Consider the following 23212-nt stretch of genomic DNA (forward strand, 5'->3'; position numbering starts at 1 on the left):
GTGTGTATACACACATGTACGACATTATTTAGAAATATGTACTAATAAAATTGGAGTGATTTGAATGAGCAATCCATCGTTGACCCTACTAAACCAATCTTCACGTTATGCAACACTGCGTATCACGAAGGGTAAAAAAGGAAAAGAAAAATTCACATGCTGTAAAAAAAAAAAAAGAAGTTTAAATGAGCGAAATAGCTATTTAGAAAAAGAAAGAAAGAATTGGGAAGGAAATTTTTGCGGGGGGAGGTCGAAGTAGGGCCCACACAAAACAGTTTTAATTCGGCCGCCCCCTCTGTCGTCTCTTTCGTCTCCGTTCGTCCTCTCTCTCTCTCTCTCTCTGTTCTCTGTACTTTCCTCTCCCTGTTTTTAATCTCTCTCGATCTCCCCTTGAGCAATCCCCTTCCTTCCTCCTTCCTCTTCCACTTTCCATTACAAATCTTACCCACCCACCAGCCCACAGCGCTTTGTTCAGAGCCTCAAACCCCTCTCGAAAAACCCCTGGAGAGAAGGAGAAAAAAAAAAGGTGCTCGCCGAACGAGTTCGTATACGCACTCAATCAAGAGCACGATAGTCTCGGAGAGAGAGAGAGAGAGAGAAGAGATAAGAGAGGGAGGGAGGGAGGGGCAGTGTCTGTGTTCTGGGCTTTGTTCATTGCTGAGAAAGGGTCGTGCTATGAAGACTCTTGTTGTTCTGCTCTGATATTTCGAATTCGTCTCTCGCGCGCTCTCTCTCTTTCCTTTCCCCTTTCTTTTCCCTTGGGGGGTGGCGGGGGAATCGCCGGAAGCTGCCATGGCCGGTAGTGATGAAGTCAACGTCAACGAATCTAAGGTTGCTCCTTCTCTTCAATTCTTCTCTCTTATTTTGGGCCTTCAATTGTTCAATTCGATCCCCTTCGGTACTCGTGTTCTTCATGTGTGTTCTTCATTCTATCTAATGAAATTTATTTTCTTTCTCAGCAACGGAAGTGAAGCTTTTATTTTTGCTCCTGTATGCTGATTCAGCAGTTTGATTAGAATCCTTCTCGGGCCTCTGCTGCTATTTCATCAATTAGATGTTAATATTTGGAGTAACTTTTGTGGGTGTTTCTGAAATATGAGTTTTTGGTGCGGAAGCAAGAAGTTTGCTTCTTCTTCTTTTTTCCGGTTTTGGGGGCGGGGGCGGGGGCGCGGAGGGAATGTTGGTTTGGATTTAAGGCTTAGGATTCGATTTCGATTGGAGGGTAAGTCGTGAGATGTCGTTGTAATGGAGCCTGGCCTCTTCTTTTTTGTCATTTCTGTGCTTCTCTCTCTTCCCATTCCCTCTTTCAGCTCTGTTTTCTATTTCAGGGTTATAGCTGACAAATGGAGATTAGCTGTGAAACATCTCTGTCTGTGTTTGGTGTTATGTGATTGGCTTATGCAGAAATTTGTAATCTTTGGAGGGTCGTGTTCGATCAATTTGCGTAAATCTGAATTGTGTGATCTCTCCTGATATCCGCAGAGTGTCGTCCCCCTCAACACTTATGTCCTGATCTCCAACTTCAAGTTAGCGTACAATCTCCTCCGCCGCCCTGACGGGACCTTCAACCGCGAATTGGACGATTTCCTCGAACGGAAGGTCCCCGCGAACACCATACCGGTCAACGGGGTCTTCTCCTTTGATCATGTGGATCGGTCCACCGGGCTCCTCAACCGGGTGTATTTGGCCGCCCCAGAAAACGAGGCCCGTTGGGGGATGATCGACCTCGAGAAGCCCCTGAGCACCACCGAGGTCGTCCCGGTTATCATTTTCTTCCATGGAGGAAGCTTCACTCATTCCACCGCGAGCACCGCCATTTACGATACGCTGTGCCGGCGGTTTGTGAACATCTGCAAGGCCGCGGTCGTTTCTGTAAATTACCGGCGATCGCCCGAATACCGGTACCCATGTGCCTACGATGACGGGTGGGCCGCCCTCAACTGGGTCAAGTCGAGACCGTGGCTCCAGAGCGGGAAGGACTCGAAGGTCTATGTCTACCTGGCTGGAGACAGCTCGGGTGGCAATATCGTGCACCACGTAGCCGTGCAGGCGGCCGATGCGGGAGTCGAGGTTTTGGGGAACATCCTCCTCCATCCTCTGTTCGGCGGCCAAGAGAGGACGGAATCGGAGAAGAGACTGGACGGGAAGTACTTCGTCAGGGTTCCCGAACGCGATTGGTACTGGCGAGCTTTCCTCCCGGAAGGGGAAGACAGAGACCACCCGGCGTGCAACCCCTTCGGCCCGCGGGGCCGGAGCCTCGAGGGGCTCCAGTTTCCGAAGAGCCTCGTGGTCGTGGCGGGGTTGGATCTCCTCCAGGACTGGCAGTTGGCCTACGCAGAAGGGCTCAGCAATTACGGCCACGAGGTGAAGTTGCTGTACCTGAAGGAGGCGACGATCGGCTTCTACTTCTTGCCGAACAACGACCATTTCTATCGGCTCATGGAGGAGATATACGAGTTTGTCCATTCTTACTGTTAATACCGGCCTCTTCTTCGCCGTACATCACAGCAGCTTGACATTTCAGACTTCTGGTAATTCTTTTGCAGCGACAATGGTGTGTAGCTATAGCTATAGGGGCTGTGCGATATTACTTACCCTTCTTTTTCTACCATTTTCACGTGGTCGGTTTGAGGATTCTGTTGCGGCGGAGGAGATTCGGTCTCTCCTCTGTTTCCGATCTGTGGAAGAAGCTGACACTGATGTGTACAATTCTGGGATGGCTCAAATGGATCGTTTTGGAAAAACTTGCAGGACTCACTGCTTGGGAATCATCTTCGGACATTGAATGTGCGAATCGTCTCCCGGTCCGGTCCGGTCCGGGCTGCGATTGGCTGGTCAGTATAGCCGGAGGCACAACATTTGGTTGGTTCCGATTCTGTTCCCGAGTGAGAGGAGTATGTTGCTATTGTAATCACTGATTCAGAAAACCCAAAAAAAAAAAAAAAATTTCCTTCAGATTACTTCGATTCCACCATGCTGTGGAGTTGTATGTTATACTTGTGACCTAGAAATGAAAATACTTGTTTTTTTTCTTTGTCTGCCTCTCTAATGTCTGTCACTGTGATTTTCTATACTTGGACAACAGTCTTAGTAGTTCTTGGGCTCAAGATCACCAAAAACCTCTTATGTTTCATGGAAAGGGGACAGAACAGAGGGGGCTCTTGCAACACATTTTAAGGAAATTGGTGTGGGTTTTTGCTCAAAATCAAAGGTTCCAGCACTTGTGTTGGGTGGTGGGAAGCATAGGAAGAGGGCAAGTTCTTTATGATAGCACACAGGATTTTTTTTTTTTTTTTTGGTCAAAGATAGCACACAGTTTTGGTGGGTCCTTTTTTATTGGGTCTGAGAAGAAGCTAAGAATTTCTCAGACATTTCATGTCACTGTTCTTGTTAAAAGACAGATGCCCACAATGATGATGAAGCCCAGAAAAAAAAAGGATGTGTTTTTCCACCAAGTTTTCTCCTGTGATTTCCCTCAGGTTCTGCTTATCAAATTGGGAATATCAAAACTTTCTGCCTCTGCCTTTTTGATGAAGCCAATATCTCCATTCAAATGAAAGTGGTCCTATGTGGGCGGCACGGATCGAAGATGTCTGTGTGCCAAAACACTTAACACTAATCTCCACGAAGACTGGTGCAAAGTTCGAACCTTGAGCAAATATAATCAAATCCTCTTTGACAAGGACACGTCTAGAATCCCATTCTTGACTCCCCCACCCCCCAACTAATGTCCAACAAGAAGAAAAAGAAATGCAGAAAAATCCCACCATTCACTCCCAAGAAGGCCACGCCCCAAAATGGGAAGCAAACCGAATACAAACAAGGTGCCTGGCTTCCCCCAAAGTCATCACTCAAAAGAGATTGGGCACCAAAGGCTCTCTCTTTGCTTCATCGTGGCGTGGCAGACCATCCTAAGCGATGCCTTCTGCAAAGGGCAAAATAAAAAAAAAAAAAAAATTGAAAAATACCAACCCCAATTCACCAAAAAAATGAGGGTAAAAGAGACCACGGAGCAGAATGATTGGACACGAGTCCTAATCATGGGATATCACAATCTTCGGGGGGAGGAGGGGTGGGAGTGATTGATTTGATGAATCCTTGTCACTTTGCTGATTGCGTCTGATTCATGGGTTGGGTTGGGGGTTGTTGTTTGGAGTTTTGGGGTAATTGCCGAGGGATTGCAGCAGAGAAGAGAAAAAAAAAACTTGGGCTCTGCTTTTTGTTTGGGTGATGGGAGAACCCTTCAACGAGTGGTTGGCGACTTTGTCTTGTATTGTATATGCAGGGGACCACTTTGAATGGAGGCTAAGGAAAGAGCCAAAAACAAAACTAAAAAAGAGGAATTTCATTTGGCCCCCTTTTTCTTTGTCCCAATGTGATTATGAGTTCACATTAATTTATCGTTCTACCGTTCATTTATTTTCGTACTAGATACGAGCGATCATTGCTAGAAAAATATCGTTTAAATAGCTCATTTTTCGCGTAACAGACGCGCTTTATTCAAATCGTTAGAGGTTGGTTGTTTCGTCGATTTTTGTGCACTTTAGTGGTTCTAAAAGCCTTTAATCTTAAGGGGTAAGTGGTGGTCTTGGACTTATTATGCTGGGATACGACAAAATGATGTGCTTTGAATCTTAAATGGGTCATTGTCTAATGTGGGGGTGCTTAAGGACAAAAGACTTTTTATAAATTTTGGGTAGTACCGCACTCACAATCACAAAGTCACGCTTATCATTAGTCTATTCCAAGTAGAGGCGGGTGTTAACAAGTTAACCTAAAGCGATGACGCATCTAGATTCCTCATTACGTTAAAGTCGCCTTCTTTGGCTTTTTCCCCTCTTTTTCCTCCGGCGATTTAGAGGAAATTTGCAAACGAGTTAAGTTACACCCTCATCTATCAAAATTCATTATGAAAGAAAGAAGCGATGGGGCGTCGAGATTTAGGATGCGTTTGATAACGTTTCTATTCTCGAGAATAATGTAAGAGTAGAAGAACGTGTTTGGTAATCGTATAGAATTTCTATTTTCGGAATAGAAAGAGAACAAAATTGTATTTGATACGAACCTAAAAATTTATACTCTCAATTTCTTTTCATTTTAATTATAAAAAACATCGGTGGAAGTGGTGGGCACCGGTGAGTTACGGGGACTAGCAATCGGCGGCGGCGACCGGCAGCTGGTGACATGCGCGATGGACTCGTTATCGTAAAGACGAGCATTAAGTTATACCGAGCATGTCTTTCTAAAATTATATTGTTTCTCCTTTTGTTCTCGAGAACAAAAAATCAATTTACATTTCCAAACGGGTTTCTGTTCTTTTTCTGTTTCTGAAAACAAAAGAACAAAAAAAACAAAGAATCAGAAACATTACCAATCGCGTCCTTGGAGTTTCGCGAAAAGTACCTTTCATACGAAGAGAGCGGAATCGGGTGACCTTTTTTTTTTCATGTTTTCTTAAATGTTTTACAATATCGACGTGAGAAACGAATAGAAAGGAACAAACACCAACACGTTTTGTATGTATAATTCCTTGTCATCTCCCCAAACCCCGACCGAAAGGGTCCAAGGTGCAATCACTTTCGAGTTTCCCAGTTAATCTTCTCTTTAAGAGTTCTTTTCTAATGTTTTTCACATTAATGCAAACATTATCAGATATTTTATTATTATCTGTGCAAATTAAACTGACAAGATCAGGGTACAGGCTGTAATTTCATTCGACAACCGAAGAAACATTAACGGTTGCTTATTCCAGGTCCCTTTCATCCATGCAAATCAAAACATACCAGAGCCACATGCTCAGGGAAGTGTAAAAAACACCATGCCATGCATTGGACGAGGATTTCGCGTGATTTTACACTTTGCAAATCAAAGCATATTCTGGATATGTCATACACAAGCTCTACATATGCAGACAGATGTACTAGCAGTACACATTTGCAAGCACAAAACCTGGGCAACTTATAGGTAGCAAGAAATCCTCTGTAACACTTCTTTCAGTGACAACACCGATAAGAGTGCCCCACCATTTCATCCCCAAGGTCATTTCAGAAGAGATTCATATCCCATATTGTACAAGAGATCTTAAAACACAAATGGTACAATGACTGTTGAAATTGGAACTCTTATTCCCGGGATTGGCCCAACCCTTGGGTAAAATCCAATATCCGCAGAAAAGAATTAAGCTGAATTCGCTGTGAGCTACTGATTTGATCTGGTCGACTCCGTAGCAGATGAAACATTCACCGAAGTGCTCAAGGTAAATGAAGTGCACCGATCCAATATACCATGCCCTAAGTCGCAGAGCTTATCGACATGCATCCCATTCCCAAGTGCTGCCGGAGCTCAGAGCTCCAAAAGGAGCAGCCAGAGTCGAAAATCCGAAACTCAACACACTACAGACAGAATGAATCATGAGATTGGTGAGAAAGAATATTGGTGAGAAAGAATATTGCTTGAAGTACCGGGTCGGGTGGAATTATGCAAACGGTAAATTCGCATTCCTAATTGTGTTCGTCTTCTACAAGTAAATAGCACTTCCAAAGCCGCGGACATGTATGAACAACAGCAATTCCTGCAGAATCAAAGCAGCTAACAAATCAACTGAATGCATGAAAAAGAAAACCAGGCACTTAATACCACTCATGTGATTCAAGAACATACGACATATCATTTAGAGAAAATGCAAGTAATTGCAACATAATACGGAATTCTCCTTTTACAATGAGCTAGAACAGAAGGCCACCCACTATAAGGAACAATGATAAAAACCATAGGGAATAAATTCACCAAGCTCTTAAACTTACGGCAGTGGAAAGAAACAAATCTAGTGAAATGAGCATATCAGATTCAGTGGATACGATGCACGCATGCACCTCGACACATGGTACAATAGTAAGCATATCAGATTCAGTGAGTGGCTTTCATAGCACTATTTTGTGTGAAATGAGCTTACAGCTGCAACTATATAAAATTGGCACTAACTACCAGTGCTCTCCCATCCTTGGAAGACCAGAAAATGCCAGGTCATTGACTTTCGCAATGCGTTCTGAAGAGATGTCCGATTATATCCTATATTCAAATAAGGTATTCAGTGCAGATAGCCAGTGTTTCATAGCGAAAGGAATATTGAGACTTCAAAAAATCCTCTTTTCACACTTTCAGAGTCTGGGAAACTATAGCACAACTCTAGCACTATTTGGACCATTTTGTTTCAGAAAAGTTGTCATTGTTTATTTATGGAGGATGATAACGACAATAATTTTCAGTTTTCTTGAAAGAATGCTTAGGAGTGAAAAGAAGTTTCTTCTAAGAACAAACAATGTAAAATGCATAATTAAATTCCACCAGAACTGTAAGAGAGGCTTTTCTCTTTGTTTTCCAAACTCCCAAGTTTTCATCTGAAATAAAAACAATGAAAAATAAAAATCTTTTTTTCAATCGATAAGTTATTCCTTTTGAAAATAAACTTCCTCATTTTTGTCAATGTTATTGTTGTCAAAAAGCTCCTACACGTGTTTTCTTGATTGCTTTTATTCCATGACAATAGAGCAGGCAGAATCTGAAATTTCTGCAAACCGAAAGGGTCTGTAGCTCCAATTGGGTAGTGGGGTTTGATCTCGAATAAGGTGAATCATTTGTCAGGTTTATCAGCTCGCAAACAAAAAAGATTTTGTTGCCTTCAATTCCATCTTCGATTTCATTTGGTCATTTGAAAGAAGAGAAATAGAAGGGCTTTTGAACATGAAGAGAGGTCCTATTATAAAAGACGAGCAGATATCCACGTTATCAGTGACAACTCCTTCTGTGCAAGTCCATTCTTCATCTTTTCAATATTTTTTCCTGTAAATTGGTTTTTATTTATGAGTTGCACTTCCTTCAACTTTGGTACATTATTACATACTTACAAAGAAAATTCTATGAGAAAGTTAGGATACACTAAAACTTGCGAAACCTACTTTTTAATCAGACAGAGTCACTAAATATATATGTCAACTAAATCAATGGCTGCATCGATTAGTTGAAACTCAGTCCATGAAGCACCTGGAAAATGAGAAGCATACCTCATTCAGAATGATCAGCCGAATGGACTTGTGAAAGCAATTATTGATAATAATCACTTAAACATTCACATGTAACCACCCAGCACGAGAAGATGGACAGAGGGGTTTTACTATGAAGAGACAGCATCATGAGGAACCCCATAACCATGCTTGCACATCAGTCCCTTTATTTGCTCTGCCTTATTTTTCTTACCACTGGATAAATAGGCATAATACATGATGACAAATGTTTTCTTTGTTCGGTTGAAATTGAAACTCTCCATCTCATCAAGTACACTCTCCATTTCCACCAACCGCTGCTGGGATCCATACATAACCATTTTGCAATGAAAAAGAGATCGGCAGATTCTCCACCCAGCGCATTCTGCACGCTTCACGAAGCTCGCAAGCTTATCTAACGCATTACATCGGAAATAACTGCCCACTATAGCCCGCATCACACCTGCTGCATTGACAGAGGTTCTCTGCTCAAAGGCCTCATTGATTGAGCTTTCCATCTTGTCTAACCAATCCTCCTGTGCATAAACCTTGATCAGCAACACATTTAACCAAGGTCTATACCCATTTTCTGGAATAAGCCCCAGTAGCATCTCAATTTTCCTAACTCTGTCCATGGTAGAGCTCCTACAATATGCACATATCATGGCTCTTATCAAAGCGACATCGTTCTCATTGACATGGTCTTTTACCAACTCATATGTCTCTTCCATCTTTTCCAAATTACCCGAGTGTGCATAACCGCGAAGCATCAGCAAGTATGTACTCGTACTAGGCTTAACAGGGCTTGCCTTCATAGTCTGAAAAGTTCTTTCCATATTGTCCCACATCCAAGCAGTCAAATACCCAGCAATTAGATTGTTATATGTGCCAACATTGGGGGCCAGATTTAAAAGCTCTACCTCCCGAAAAGTCGCCTCCATGTGATCTATTAGCATTAAGCGCCCGAAAACAGAGATAAGAATATTATATGTTACTATTGAAGGACTACAGTCTGCATCTCCTTTCAACTCCAGGAAAAGCTTCTGGCACTTCCCCGCCAAACCATTGTACATATAAGCACCCATCAACGCATTATAAGTAGAGGTTGTCTTCAATCTCTTACTAGTAGCTTCCATAAATAGTTCAAAAGCTAGATCAACATCCTTCATTCTACCAGCCACCCTAATGCCTTTGACATACTCCTCCGATGTCATCGGAATACCGCGCTCCTGCAGTTTCCTTTTCCAAAAAAGGACCTATTTTCATCAAAAAAGAAAAGAAAAGAAAAGGAGAACGCATTATGCAGAAGTTCGATTAGTAAAGTTACAAATGCTTCTATGCCTTTTCATTGACCCCACATCTTAACGAGACCAATGCAGGATGGACTAAATCGAATTCGAGCAAATAAGGCCTAAAACCCCTATAGCAATAAACTGATAGTGGGACGTAAATGGAAAGGGAAACGAGCAAGTGGAATGCATCAGCACCTCCAGAGCTCGATGAGGCCAAGAGTCGAGCTGCTTCAAGAGCTCAAGAAAAGCCAACGCATCGACGGAGAGAAGCAAGGGGTCGGCTTTCTCATCCAAAACCCTAACGATCTCGTCCCGCCCGTTGAGCTGCACCAACTCGTCTCTCAACTCCAAAACCCTGGCGAGGACACCTTCGCCGAGCACGGCCCTGTTCTCCACCCGCGCGAACTTGTCGATGAACATTTCCATGATTTCCCTCACCCCGGCCGAGCTCGGGGCGGCCATATCGCAGATTTCGCGGGAGAACCCGTGCGCCGGCGACCTCGCGTGGCCGAGGAGGTGAGGCCTCAGGATTCTGGGGTTGCGAGAGGATCGCTGGAGGCATAAAAGCTCGGTATGGGCCGAGACGGAGATCTTCCAGGCTCTCTTCATTGAGAGGGACGAGGGTTGACCGAAAAAGGCGGCATTCTTCACTAGGGTTTTTGCGAGAGAGGATTGGACTCGAATCGGAGAAAATCGTGGTTGAGAAGACCACGCTCCTTCGGGTCCAACCGTTCGTCCCGCGAGGGATGGTGGCGGCCCCTGACTCTGCACAGGACGACGCTGGTGATGCCGGCGAAGAACTGAAGAAGAAGCAGCAGCAGCAGCAGCTCGCGGCCGTCGGATGGTGGTCGTGAGGTTCGAGGTTTCTGTCGTGGTGGGCTGGTCTAAATCCGGAGTTTTTTGGTTAGGGCTTTGGGCCTAATAACTGATTTTGTCTAGTTGTTTGTCACCCTTACCTATAACAATTCCCTCCAAGATTTGAAAATCATAAAAGTATTTCTATCTCAAAATTATGAGAAAACCATATATGATTCGACATATCGAAATTTACATTAAGATAGAATCAAAAATAGGAAAAATTTCAAATAAGGACCTAAAATAGAGTTTGTTTCAAATAAGGGCTCGAAATGTCATCATCATTTTCAAAGAAGGGTATGGCAATGGTATTTTCGGCGTTTCTTTTTCTGATTTTTTTCATATTTTTTTAAATCGTTTTTTCCCCTCGCCATTGCCTGAGACCAGCCACCGGGAGAAGGAAGGGAAAAAAAGGGAGAAAAGAAAAAAAGAAAAAAAAAGGAAATGATGAAAATGTCTCTCGTCATGCCATTTTTCAAACAATGAAGGGCGCTTGAGATCCTTATTCGAAATTTTTCCTCCAAAATGTTTCGCGTCGAAAAATTGTCAAAGTGTGCTACGGGAAGAGTTGCAAATGGTAAATTAATTGAAAGGAAAAATTCATTTCAAACCGGCTCAATCGACCGGCATCGACCCACATGTTATTCTCATTTATGATTTAGCAAATAGCTTATTAGCTCATATAAAGAGCACTAGATAGCTGAGGCACGAACGACTGTAGATTTTACTAATACGCCCGTGGATGGTTATTCTCGTATGTAATTTAGTAAAGAACTTATTTTAGCTCATGTAAAGAACACCACACAGCTGTGACTCGACAACAGATTAACTACCATGCCCGTGAGTTTACTGACATAAAGACGGTTTAAGATGCAAATCAAACCATCAAGTTAAAAATGCTATAGATCCACATTATACCGAACTTTTCTGGAGAGAAAAAAAGCAATAATATAATGAATATTAAGTTGAAAATGCCCCGGTTCATACCTCAAATGCACTTTCTCTTGGCTTAACAAATTATTTGGATGAGCAATGTTGCCCATAGAGGATACTCGTCATACCCTTTTAGTTTTGGAAAAAAGGCACAAATGATCTATAAACTTTGATCCGATGTGTAATGTAATTCGTGAATTCTTAATTTTTTCAATGTGATCCATAAACTATTAGTAAATATCCAATCTAGTCTCTAGATTATATGAGTATGTTCGACATCGTTCTTTTGTTAATTGAAGTTAACGAAATCCGTTGACCTGGCTTTTAATTCATTATACGGAATATTAATGTAGTCCATCCATTGCTTAAATCATGTCGAATGGTGGATAGCAAAAAAGAAAAAATCACGTGCAGATAATCTAGATAAGATATTCATCATACTAATCCGAGTTGTAAAAACCTATGAACATGTTATTGCTCTTTTTTTTTTTTTTTTTTACATTTTCAAAAGTCGATAGATAAAAAGATAGACATGTTGACTCATCATTTTTAAAATTTAACTAAGCATATAACAATCCACAATCATCGTACATCACTTGATTTGTTGTTTAAGCAACGGATGGACTGCATTAATATTTAGCGATAGTTCACGAATCAATTAAACAAATTATAAGTCCATGCACGACTTTGCACATCACATAAAATTAGTAGAATGATGTTATTTTAGTTCTCTAATTTAGTAGATTAAGATATTTTCTTGACGCACTAGTTATGCTCGATTGGATCACGGGAGTTGTCGTAGATAATGTCGATACTGGAAAAGCTTGTGTTTGATGAATTCTTGGAGGCCATTGCGCCTTTTTTGAACGCTGCACAAGAGGGCGTTATCGTAGGTTCCAAATCCACTGTCCTTGCGAGAGGCCTCGCCGCTGGTTCCCGATCGGAACCCCTTTCTCGTCGAGGACATCTCTCCAGAACCCCATCTCAATTCCATCGAGGAAGTGTTAAGAAACAGACTTATTATACATCGACTAGATCAAAAGGATAAAACCGTTTTGGATGACGAAATCGCCCTTATTATCGACGGGAAGGATGTGTGTACCGCATTTAATTGGGTAATTTCATATTGATGGGTATTCGCATTATATAGCGATCTTTTTTTTTTTTTTTAATTTCCACAAAGACAAGTTATCTAATTGTTACCTAAAAAATATAGGAGGGGATTCTATATCTTCGTGGGCTCCTCATTCATCTTGCTCCAAATTCGTTGTGTACATCGAAGCTTCTTAGCGTCACAAAAGAATAATAATAATAATATGGACATCGATATTATACATTCAAAATATAAATAGCTCGACAAATAAATTCCCAAGCCCTCAATGAAATTGGCCTTTAAACGATTGTGGTTGTTATTATGTTTATTATTGTAATTTCTGTCATCTTTTTTTCTTTCCTCCTTTTTTTTTTCCCCGTATTTACCCCCTCATCCTCCTCCACTCGCGGCACTGCCACGTGGGCCGGGTCTTCTGCGTCCCGGCCCTCCACGGGCAGGGACTCCGGACGGGAGGGACCATGCAGTTATACTGCAGACACAGTGAGGTGGTCACCGGGATCTCCGCCGTCGGGTTGATCTCGATCCCCGTGAGGAAATTGTGCTGCAGATACAAGACCCGCATGCTCGACCCGAGCAGCCGGTCCACGAAGCTCCCTGGAACCTGACCCGCGAACCGGTTGCTGTTCAGGTAGAGGCTCCGCACCGTCGACAGCTCCGGCGGTATCTCCCCCGACAGCCTGTTGTAGCTCAGGTCGACGGTCGGGATCACGACCTGCCTGGCCGGTCGAACCGGGCCCGAGAACGCGTTCCTCTGGAGCTGTAGGGACGTGATCGGGTAGCCAAAGACCCGTCCGGGGATCGGGCCGGTGAACCGATTCATGCTGAGGTCCAGGTAGTTGAGCCGACCGAGCCGGTTCAGGAGCCGGTCCACGGGGCCACCGAGCCGGTTCCAGGAGAGTGAGAGGTACTGCAGGGAAGGAGGGAGATAGGCGGGCGGGATCGGACCGGAGAGCTCGTTGTGCTTCAGGTCGATCCGGGTCAAGGTCCGGGACAGGAACGGAGGGACCGGGCCGGAGAGCTGGTTGTGGCAGAGGACGAGGTTGGAGAGCGACGGCAGCGACCCGACCGCCCTCGGGACTGGGCCAGTGAGCCGGTTGTAGCCCAGGTCGAGGGTACGGAGGTTCCGGAGCAGCCCGAGGTCAGCGGGGATCTCACCGTAGAGGAAGTTTCGGCCGACGGCGAGGAAGCGGAGGTTCCTGAGACGGTAGAGGGACGGAGGGATCCGCCCGAAGACGCGGCCGGGGACGACGGCGAGCTCGGCGAGGGAGGAGAGGTTGCCGAGGGCCGGGTCGAGGCGGCCGGTGAGGCCGGGGGCGGAGGCGCGGGGGTCGCCGAGGGAGAGGGAGACGACGCGGTTGGGGGAGGAGGAGTCGCAGAGGACGCCGGGGAAGCCGCAGGGGTCGGAGGTGAAGTCCCAGGAGGCGAAGAAGCTGGAGCCGGGGGTGTCGCGGAGGGACTTGCCGATGGCCTGGAGGGAGAGGAAGTCGACGGGGTCGAGCATGGCGACGGCGAGGGAGGTGGCGTGCGCGAGGACGAGGAAGACAATGGGGTTCGCCATGCGAGGCCGTGAATCGAGATCGACGGTGGAACGGGGAAGGGGAAGGCGGGTGAATTTGTAGAGAGTGTGGGGGGAGAGTGCTTTTCCGTGACGGTGGCCCCCGGCCAGAGGTTGACGAAGGGATTTCTCGTGGGAAAGTGAGTCTTAAGAGTTTGCTTTTATTTTGGCGGACGACCAAACCTTGTCAACCAACGCTACGTGCACGAGGCAAAGGATCTTAGTTGCACCGTCCGATGCGAGATTCACGTGATCTAACGGCGGATGCGATCCGAGTTTCCAATGAAAAGATGCATCCGAGGCGCTTGCTCGTGTACATACATATAATATAAATGAGATTTGGGCTTTAGAGAGGAAGCGTTTTCACTGAGCGCGCTGCTGCACTTTAGAGAGAGAAAAAGCATTGATGAGTAACAGTTGCAGCCACAAAAGATTAATGCCATCAAAACCACCGACTTCCGCCGGCATGGGTTAGGTTTGTTGTCTTGTTTTTTGTTTGTGGGGTTGGGATCGGAGGAGCCGAAACGTTTTGTCCGAGGCTGCATTTTGTGCGGCCGTCCACGGGGCTCGGAAGCGGCGGCTCGGAAGGAAGATCCCCTTCCTCGGTCCTCGCTCTATTTGTGGTGTGGCTATGAGGAAATAATCGGGATCGTCGAATTGCGCCATACGGTCATATTCGTGTCATCAGCAAACCGTAACGATCAACGAATATTCTTACTGTAAACGGATGAGAAGGTGTTTGCTGGCATCAACTCGAGCCGTGTGGGGTCCGGGTTTCTCTCGATAACTTCTTCATCTCGTATTCTAGTAGCATGTAAAAAAATTGCACACCCTTGAGACCGAGAGAGACGGTTCTTGATTTGAAGGAATTGATTGCATCATGCCATAAACGTTCATAATGCAAATCAAGTTAGTGCGCAATGGTTTCGCCTTAGGAAATTTAAATGTTAAGTCACGCCTTCCGACTATTTTCAATTTTCATATCACTTGGTATTGATCCCGAAAATCTTTGATAGTATCAAGAATTGAACCGGTTGATATGGTTTGATTTCCAAAACGCATCTATCTTGTGACGTAACAAATTTTACTTTTTTCGTAATAAGATTTGCTTTTCTTTTCCCATTTCATTTTAGCAAAATACATGGTTTTTGATTTCGTCATAAGTTATTTAACTATAATGTATAAGCTTAAGTGAATTTATATAACTAAGTATCGTGAGTTGGTAAGCAACTTGATCACATCCTGCTGCTATACTCTCGATTGTCTTCTGCATAATGCAAAATTGTCCAATTTGTTAAGACCATATCTAATTCTCACTTTATATTCACATGTAATCGTCTCAATTTGTTTACACTCCACAATAAGCCAAACTAATGTTTTGTTATTAGCCGGAAATCACTAACGTGAACGCCGATTGTTCTACGTGGTATCTTCGCCGTTGACGTGAGCAATCTTTAATAATCTCTTTAATTTTTTAAATATTCTTTCTTTCTTTTTCTTTCTTTTTGGGTTCAAAGGCTGCCGGGGATCGCCCACCTCTAAAGCCAAAAAGGAACAAAAAATGAGAACAATTTTCTTTTTATAAAAATTATTGAAAATTATCCACATCAACGCCGACAATGCCTCATAAGACGATAAGTGTTTGCGTAAGCGATTTCCGGTCAATAGGAAGTGAAAAGATTTATAAATAAGCAAATTTAAAAGGTTTAGGATTGAATTGGCAAAAAAATGCGAAAAATTTAAAATTGAATTGATAAAAATACGGAAGATTTAGGACTTTTTTTTGACAATGTCCCAAATCATATGTGCATCAACATACCCCGCATTCAACTCTTGCAAATAATTCAGGAAATTCATTTCTTTCTTTTTTTTTAAAAGTCAAAATGCATTAGCTGCAATATTTAGATTATGCAACAACTAAAAACAAAAACAAAAAGTAAAAAGTCTACACTGGCACGCCGTTTCCACCAATTTGTCGTAGACGCATGAAAAGAAGAGGAGAAAAAGTGCAGAGCTTTGGACAAGAGGGCATTCGAGGCATCAGCTTCTCTCACAACTAAGGCAGGCCCGCATGGGAAAAAGCTGCTTAAAGGAGACTTCAAAAAGAAATACAGGTTGCTCTTGACATGATCAAAAACTGAACAATCACATTCATTCTCTTGGTCCGATAGTTTCTTGGACCACAAGATTCGATTGCAAAAAACTAAGAAGAGGGGTTCAACGTTACTCGACGATGATGCGCAAGAAACCCACACAAAGTAATGACTTCTGAATCAGCTCTCAAGTCGAAGGTGCTCGGAACGGCGTGCTTAGAATCTTATCAATGCGGCATAAGCAAATCAGAAAACTTTAGCTCGATAAGAGTTTGAACACGAAACAACTTCATATGTCCGGTAACAATCAGCAACTGTCCATCATATATAACAAAATGTGCACTGCGACGTACAGAACCGATCAGTAGATAATCTCTCGTGCATAAGAATAACGCACGCGCTTTTCACGTCAAAGAGAGCACGTAAGAACCCAAGTGGAAACAGCATGACACTAGCGGAAATGTTATAGATACTTATTAACAATGCCTCCAATACCTATGCCTCCAGCAACATCAATAAGCACACCCAAAGAAAGAGCCCACTTATGAACTAACAAAGAAAAATACCCATCATCAGCCACAATTGTACTCTCCAATCTCTGCTTTTTCCATTCAAAAGGAAACCCGGCAATAGCGTTAATCCATCAGGGGAACCGAACCACCAGCTCCGACAATCTGCTGCTCCATCTACAGTGAGAAAATGGAGAATCAGAGAAAAGGTCTTAGGAATTTTTCTTTAATAAATAGAAGGCTAAAATATGATATTAGACCAAATAATGTCGAGGCAGCTGCTAAATACTAAAGAGTTCCACTTTAAATGCAATAAAACAGCAAAAGAGCAATCTTTTAACCTCTCTTCAAAAAAGGGTCCACATCACGACCATAAAAAAAAAAAAAAGCAGGGTCAGCATAGACAAGGATTCCGACCAAAGCATGAATAAAGACAATATGGAATTTGGATTGCAAAGAAACACATAGGCCAGAACATTCATGCACAATCACATTCCGCAAAAGGAGGTTTTGGCACATACACTGAACAGATTTTGAAGCTTGTCCTTCAATAAAGCACATTCATTTTTCACCTGCTGAAGACATATCAAGCACCTGCCAAAAAAATAATGTTAAACAGAAATCTAACAGCATGTCACACTCGTAATGACACAGGCGGAAGTCGGTGGTGGCCGAGTTGTATTCCTACTGTCCTTTTTGCCAACAAAATGTCAAGATATAGTTTGGATTGTTGAGTTATTTCCACCGAGACTGGCTATAATGTCATTTCAGACAAGATGAAGAGGCATGGCAATACTTGGTGAGAGAGAGAAGAGAGAGAAAATGTATCATATATTATTCTACGTGAACACTGACTCTTGCTATCATTGCCCCTACAGATGTTCTTGGATTGGCTACCAAGTTATTAAGTGATAGCATAAACATTTAGGAATGAAAAACCGATTTTTTTATATGACTGGTAGGGCATACTGATTCTGTATAAACTAGCTTTCTGCAGGAGGAGCAAAAAGCAACTTCCATGGTGGCAAATTGAGCAAACAAAAAGGAAACAAGTCAATATAAAAAGAAAAGAAATAAGCAAAGCAGAAGTTTCTACATTGCCAAACAAGCACTATAACTGCAAAAATCAGAGGAAAAGGCACAAAGCTAAGGCATTTGCCTTGTAATTCCGACCGCTTTCATAGATGACACTCACAGGTATTCCAGCAATTCTACATGATCACAGAGAAGGTCCCCACTGACATGAATAGTTTCGACATGTGGAATGACGATGCGGATGTACGATGCTGCTCTAAATGATAATTTTGTGAGACAATAATTCCAATTCCTGACTAGATATGATCACTTTGAAAGTGAAATGCCAGATCAGGATAGATAGGTAACTTACTTCATTATCGACAGCATGCCTATGTTTACAAAGGCATGCAGATACTGACTCTTAGCTAAGCAAATAGTGAGTATGTGCACTATTTAAATTTAAAATATTCGATCCAAAATGTCTCTATTTTACACCTGCACAGAAACTGCAGGAAAAGAGAATCTTCAAAAGTCGATAAGTCCTCAGGGCCCTACTGGCCAAGGAAAAAGGCATTTGACTCATATTTTCAAATATTTCTTACAAGAATATCTAAGTGTGAGAGTAGGAGTGATAGTCTATAAGGAACAGCACAAGACTTAACATCATGCATCGAATAGCAAACTCATAAAACACTCTCAGTTTGGTAGAACGGGAAACTCAAATTGACATCACCCAATTACATATAGCAGTGTTCATTTGGTAGAAATCAAAAGCCAAAGTAATCTTTCTTAAGAAATGGTACCATTATTAACTAAGCTCAGAGATCCTTAGGTGCTCTTCATGGGAGACACTTAGGTGCACCTTGGGCATGATGTCCCTGTCACCCAAGCCAATCATAATGTGCTAAGCATTTCCCATAAAACTTAGCATGAGGCCATTAGTTTAGGTGAACAGGGAGCTTGTGTGCTGCCTGAAAGTTTCTCCTTGGGTAGGCCCGTAAAAGGCTTAAGTTTATTAAGAGGCATGTATAAGCACTTCATATAATTGGTTCCAAAGGAATTGGTTCTTATAGAAACACTTCAAAGAAAGTTGTTATAAATACTAACTGCAGTCCTATCTTTCGTCCTGATAAGATACAATTACCTATAGCACAATAAAAAATGTCAAAAGTCAAATTCTAAATTAGTCCATTTTTTGGACAGGATGATTGATGTCGTCAAATGTTAGAACATATAACCTTGTCATATTTTTGTCTGCCACATATTCATGGAAACATACAGTTACATATATCTAGCCCTATGCATGCTCAACTATACCACATAGTTTCCACCCCAAATATGTTTGTCCCAGATTCACCCACCGCCAGAGGCTAACATTTACGAGTGATTTCTATCATAAGTAGGAATTAGTGTGAAGCACAAAGCAGCCTAAACATGTTCAAGATAGACACTCCAAAACGGTTCATCTGTAAAAAGGTCTCAAAGAATGAAAAAGTTCCGTTAAAACAAGAATCGGGACTCACCCTTCATAACTCTGTGCCTCACAGAAACTTCTGAAGGTAATGCACAAATTTTTCACCCTCGTCGCACCTATGCTGTAAAAATTTAGCAAAAGAATACTTACTTTGCTTATTGAGGAAAAGACAATAAGACAAGCCATGAAGTACATCATCAAAAACGAAATGAGTTCTTTTCACCAGGGTGGACTTCTTTAACAAGCAAACTGTCTAGACAACCAGTGTGCTTCAAGTGTTCTACGCAACAACATCTTGCACTTTTGAACTAGCGAAATTCCTTTTACTTTGTATATCAGCGAAAATGATCCTCAAACCCAAATTTAATAGAATTTTCATGGGAACTCTATACATGGCAGCCTCACACGATTTCACGTCACCTGACTCTGTGGGAAATTTTAATGGAAGTTGGAGGGGGAACTATTTTCACCAATGCTCCGAAAGACATGGACTGACATCACCGATTTGACAGTACAGGCATCACCATACGAAAACCCTGATAACGTATTTTTCCAATGCAGGGTGCATTCCTTGAATTTGTGACTAAACAGTATATACCCCAAACAATTCGTACGTTCTTGTCAAAATACACAAAAACCTCACAGAAAGCATTCAACAAGTGTGGACAAGAAAGATGCAATTAATTGAAAAAGGACATACCTGGAACTACTACCCTTAAGCTGGTGAACATCAGCATCTACTTGTTTAAAATCAACAGGTGATCTTTCTCTGCCCAAGACATTGACAAAAACCCAATTAAACAAAATTCACATCTTTCTTTGCTCACATTGAAATTCCAAATCGCAAACAGAAAACGATGAGTGAACTGCACTACTCACAGAGCCGCAGCCATATTGTCTATTAGTTTGTCCGAATCCACAAAGAAGAGACTCGCCACTTCAACTGTGAAATCTGGGTTGCTCTCATCCTGCAGCTTCTGTAGCTGCGTGAACTGGTCATCCAAAACTCCCTAGAAAATTTGCCAGAAAAACAAAACCCCATCAACGAAACCTCGCCAAACACCACAAAAAAAAACTATTTTTAAAAAAAAAAGAATCATCTTTCGAGATGATACAGTCAAACGTTTCCCAGCAACGAACCCCCCTCCCTCCTCCCCACCCACACCCAAAAAAAAGGGACCTTTTTCATCACAAATCGCCAACTACTCACATTAACATCGACCCATCACGAATCACAAACAGATTAGCATGATTCTTCCTAAAAGTGGTGGAAAAATAAAAGGAAGGAACCACCCACCTCGTGAAAAAGAGAAGCCAAGTAATCGGCGTACTGCTTCCGAAGCTGATTCACGACGTCCATAGGCGTGTGGTTGCTCTGTCCGTGAAATCTTGGCATGGTCAGCACAAACCGAAACGAAGCGCGAGACACTGGCTTTCCTTCTACAAAGATTTTGCTTCGGAAGGCTGGTCTGAAACCGAAGATGTTTTTTTTTTTTTTTTTGGTCGAAGAAACCAAAGATGTTGGAACGTTGCGAGATTTCGAGAAAAGCAAAGAAAAAACAAAGCCTGCGTGTTTTTGTACAGCCGAGTTTTTTCTTTGACCTTTCTTTCTTTTTTGGGATCGACATTATTTTGTTAATTTTAAGGCCCGAAGAGAAAGCAATTTTCTGGCCTTTCTTCAAAAAACAACGCTTGAGGCGATTATTTAGCATTCTTTCAATTAATGATATTTGAATATTTTATTGAATTTGACGCTTATGTTTAGGCAGTAATTGCAGGTAATTAACTGCCAGTAATTACGTTTAATTGCAATTTTTTTTTTATTAATGGGGCCTCTACGTGTGCAAAAGGTCATGGGCCGAAGGGGAAGTGATGGGCATAATCCTCCAAATTGCCTCAAATGGACTGGGCCTTAAAGATCTAATCGGGGCCCACCTTATAAGGAAGGTGCCGGTCGGACTTAAGAAAGAAAGCCTTTGATGGATTCTGAGGTCATGAGAAAAAGAAGAGATTTGAACCTTATGGGGTGGAAACCTAGGGAGGAAATCTTATTGATACTCCTCCTGTTTCTCTAGACTCGTGACTTGATGAATGGGCCGAGGTGGCTAGCTCTAAATGGCTACCGATTGGAGCCGTGCATCTAACGAGCCCGGAGTGCTCGGCAGCCCCTCGACAGTTCATGAGCTGAAAAGCCATCCGATCCAATTTAGATCCCCGATGTCGTCTTTCTGATGTAGACCGAGCGTCGAAGAGAATATCTGTTCAATCTACAGAAAAGAGGTCGGGATTCCAATATTTGTTTACTTGTTGTCCAAGAGGACTTAGCCAAGAGTGTTGTGTTTAAGGTCTAACGACAATATTGTTGCGGAGGTGAATTTTCATGGCTTGTCACATCGAGCAATCCACCTTTTTTTTTTCTGGGGATCAAAATAGAAAATATCTAGGACTTTTTATATGCATTTAATGTAAAATTTTTCACACGCGCTTGATTTGGAATTGATATTGTAGTGGAACAATTGTAAATTTCTTTTTGCCACTAAACGGCCTCTTATTTAGTTGAAGAGTTGTACATTTCAAGGATCGAAAGGGATACTACTCATCTATCTACTCCTCTCACAAATCCGTGCGATGAAGAGCCTAACGCATAGGGATGATCTGTTCCAGGATGGGCCGTTCCCATCCCGAAATCGAGAACCGGCTACGAAAGACCGATTCCACAAACTAGAAATCGATAGTTATTAGTCTACATTAAGCTTATTCTGCTTCTTGTACAGTCGGAGGGAAAGTACAGTCGGAGGGAAAGCAAAAACCTTTTATGCTCCTCAGAGGACATATCAAAAGGAGCTTTTTTTATTTCATATAATAATTAGATCGATATCACAAAATTCCCTACTTTCTCCTTAAATGCATGCGAAATACTTCTCCCACATTAAAGAAATTTTTTTTTTGATCCAGCACATTAAAGATTTAAAAACCAACTTTTGGCATGACTAGTTGGAATTGATGCTGACAAGTCCGACCCAAAAGCTCAAGCAATACTCGAACTCATGCAACCTAAGCATTAGATCACTTAGTCCATTTTGTCTAATAAAAGGAATTTTGCGTGAGATAGTTCTCTTTAACGAGTGTTGAGAAGTGTTTATTACAATCCGAAATACGATTTTTCTCGAAGATGTAGAAAGAGGTAAGATGTGCACATCGATACATGGACGCGCACGTGACCCTTGTAAGTCATTGAAAAAGAGATGTTATTGTTTAATTAATGACCATAATAGTCCCACCAGAAATGGAGATACTATAGTTGCAACAGTTCTTGGGGGTGTCAACGGGCCAGGCCAAGACCCGGCCCAAAACTTAACAGTACCAAGCTCGGCCCGGCCCGAGCCCGAATTACATGTGCCTCAACTCTTCCAGCCGGGCCGGGTCGGGTCGGATTCTTTTTTCTTTTCTTTTTTTTTTTAAATTTTTTGAAACCAAAATCACTTCACAAACCCATAAAATGAAAGAATATAAAAAAGACAAAATAAAAATAACTTAAATTAAAAAGAAAACATGAGTATTAAAAAAAGCTGGAGCCGTCCAGCCTCGAATACCAAGCCCGGCCTTGAAAAGGCCTGAAAATTAGGCGAATTTTCAAGTCGAGTCGGGCCAGATCGGGCCGACGCAGGCTTTTTTGACACCCCTATTAGTTACCATATAAGGTAAACTACGATATTATTTTTTCATGAGTCTAGACTATCGTATTACCTATTCTCTGATTGCATACTTTGCCCAAAGATCCCCCCAAAAATGTTTCACCAAAGCCCTTATCCCAAATCAAAACAACAAGCACAACATAATATACTATAATCTCTTTGTAGGATTAAGTTTATTATGTCGGTAGGAAAAGCTACTGACACTGAATTATTATTATTATTATTGGAAAAATTACCAAAAAAATCCTAAATCTATTGCAATTGTGCTAATTAAGTCATAAACCTTTCTTTTTACCGAATCGGTCTTAAACCTTTTACAATTATGTCAATCTAGTCTATCCGGTCAATTTTGGCCGGCCGACATCGATGTGAACACCGGCCGGTGACATAATATTTTTATATTTTTCTGATTTTTTTTTTTAATTTTTGAAATTTTTTCTCTTTTTTTTTTTTCCTTCTCTCTTCTTCTTCCTTTGGCCAGCAATCGGCCAAAGGCGACCACTAGCGAACAGGCGAAGCTCGCGACAAGCCTTGCCATGGCCGGATTCACATTAAAGATTTAAAAACTTATTAACATGATGGCGGGTTTTTTTTCCAATTTAATTTTTTTTAAAAAAAATATTTACAAAAATATTT

The 23212-nt window shown here is 42.2% G+C and overlaps 4 protein-coding genes across 6 annotated transcripts; 1 reads left to right on the forward strand and 3 right to left on the reverse strand.

The window, feature by feature from the left end:
• Positions 1-326: 326 nt before the first annotated feature.
• LOC115756723 (gibberellin receptor GID1B-like) lies at positions 327-3035 on the forward strand. Its single transcript, XM_030696602.2, has 2 exons — positions 327-831; positions 1483-3035. The coding sequence occupies exons 1-2, from the start codon at positions 793-795 to the stop codon at positions 2476-2478; spliced, it is 1035 nt and encodes a 344-aa protein (XP_030552462.1). The 5' UTR covers positions 327-792; the 3' UTR covers positions 2479-3035.
• A 2793-nt stretch (positions 3036-5828) lies between these two features.
• On the reverse strand, positions 5829-10211 carry LOC115756721 (pentatricopeptide repeat-containing protein At2g30780-like). 3 transcript variants are annotated; one of them, XM_030696601.2, is made up of 4 exons: positions 10111-10205; positions 9527-9976; positions 8061-9295; positions 5829-6571 (listed from the first exon to the last, which is right to left on the reverse strand). In XM_030696601.2, exons 2-3 carry the CDS (start codon positions 9938-9940, stop codon positions 8171-8173), a joined length of 1539 nt encoding a protein of 512 aa, XP_030552461.1. In that variant the 5' UTR covers positions 9941-9976; positions 10111-10205; the 3' UTR covers positions 5829-6571; positions 8061-8170. The 3 variants fall into 3 exon arrangements, with proteins under 3 accessions (XP_030552461.1, XP_030552460.1, XP_048139831.1); XM_030696600.2 differs by having other exon boundaries at positions 9527-10211; XM_048283874.1 differs by having other exon boundaries at positions 8041-9295; positions 9527-10211.
• Positions 10212-12411: 2200 nt separating this feature from the next.
• On the reverse strand, positions 12412-13791 carry LOC115756729 (leucine-rich repeat receptor-like serine/threonine-protein kinase SKM1). Its single transcript, XM_030696610.2, has one exon. The coding sequence runs from the start codon at positions 13789-13791 to the stop codon at positions 12595-12597; it is 1197 nt and encodes a 398-aa protein (XP_030552470.1). The 3' UTR covers positions 12412-12594.
• A 2442-nt stretch (positions 13792-16233) lies between these two features.
• On the reverse strand, positions 16234-20419 carry LOC115756725 (histidine-containing phosphotransfer protein 1-like). The gene is made up of 7 exons (XM_030696604.2): positions 20396-20419; positions 20179-20358; positions 19761-19891; positions 19582-19650; positions 18931-19002; positions 16912-16984; positions 16234-16567 (listed from the first exon to the last, which is right to left on the reverse strand). Exons 2-7 carry the CDS (start codon positions 20275-20277, stop codon positions 16517-16519), a joined length of 495 nt encoding a protein of 164 aa, XP_030552464.1. The 5' UTR covers positions 20278-20358; positions 20396-20419; the 3' UTR covers positions 16234-16516.
• Between the last annotated feature and the right edge of the window lie 2793 nt (positions 20420-23212).

Source organism: Rhodamnia argentea, chromosome 1 (genome assembly GCF_020921035.1).
Source record: "Rhodamnia argentea isolate NSW1041297 chromosome 1, ASM2092103v1, whole genome shotgun sequence".
Classification (NCBI taxonomy): domain Eukaryota; kingdom Viridiplantae; phylum Streptophyta; class Magnoliopsida; order Myrtales; family Myrtaceae; genus Rhodamnia; species Rhodamnia argentea.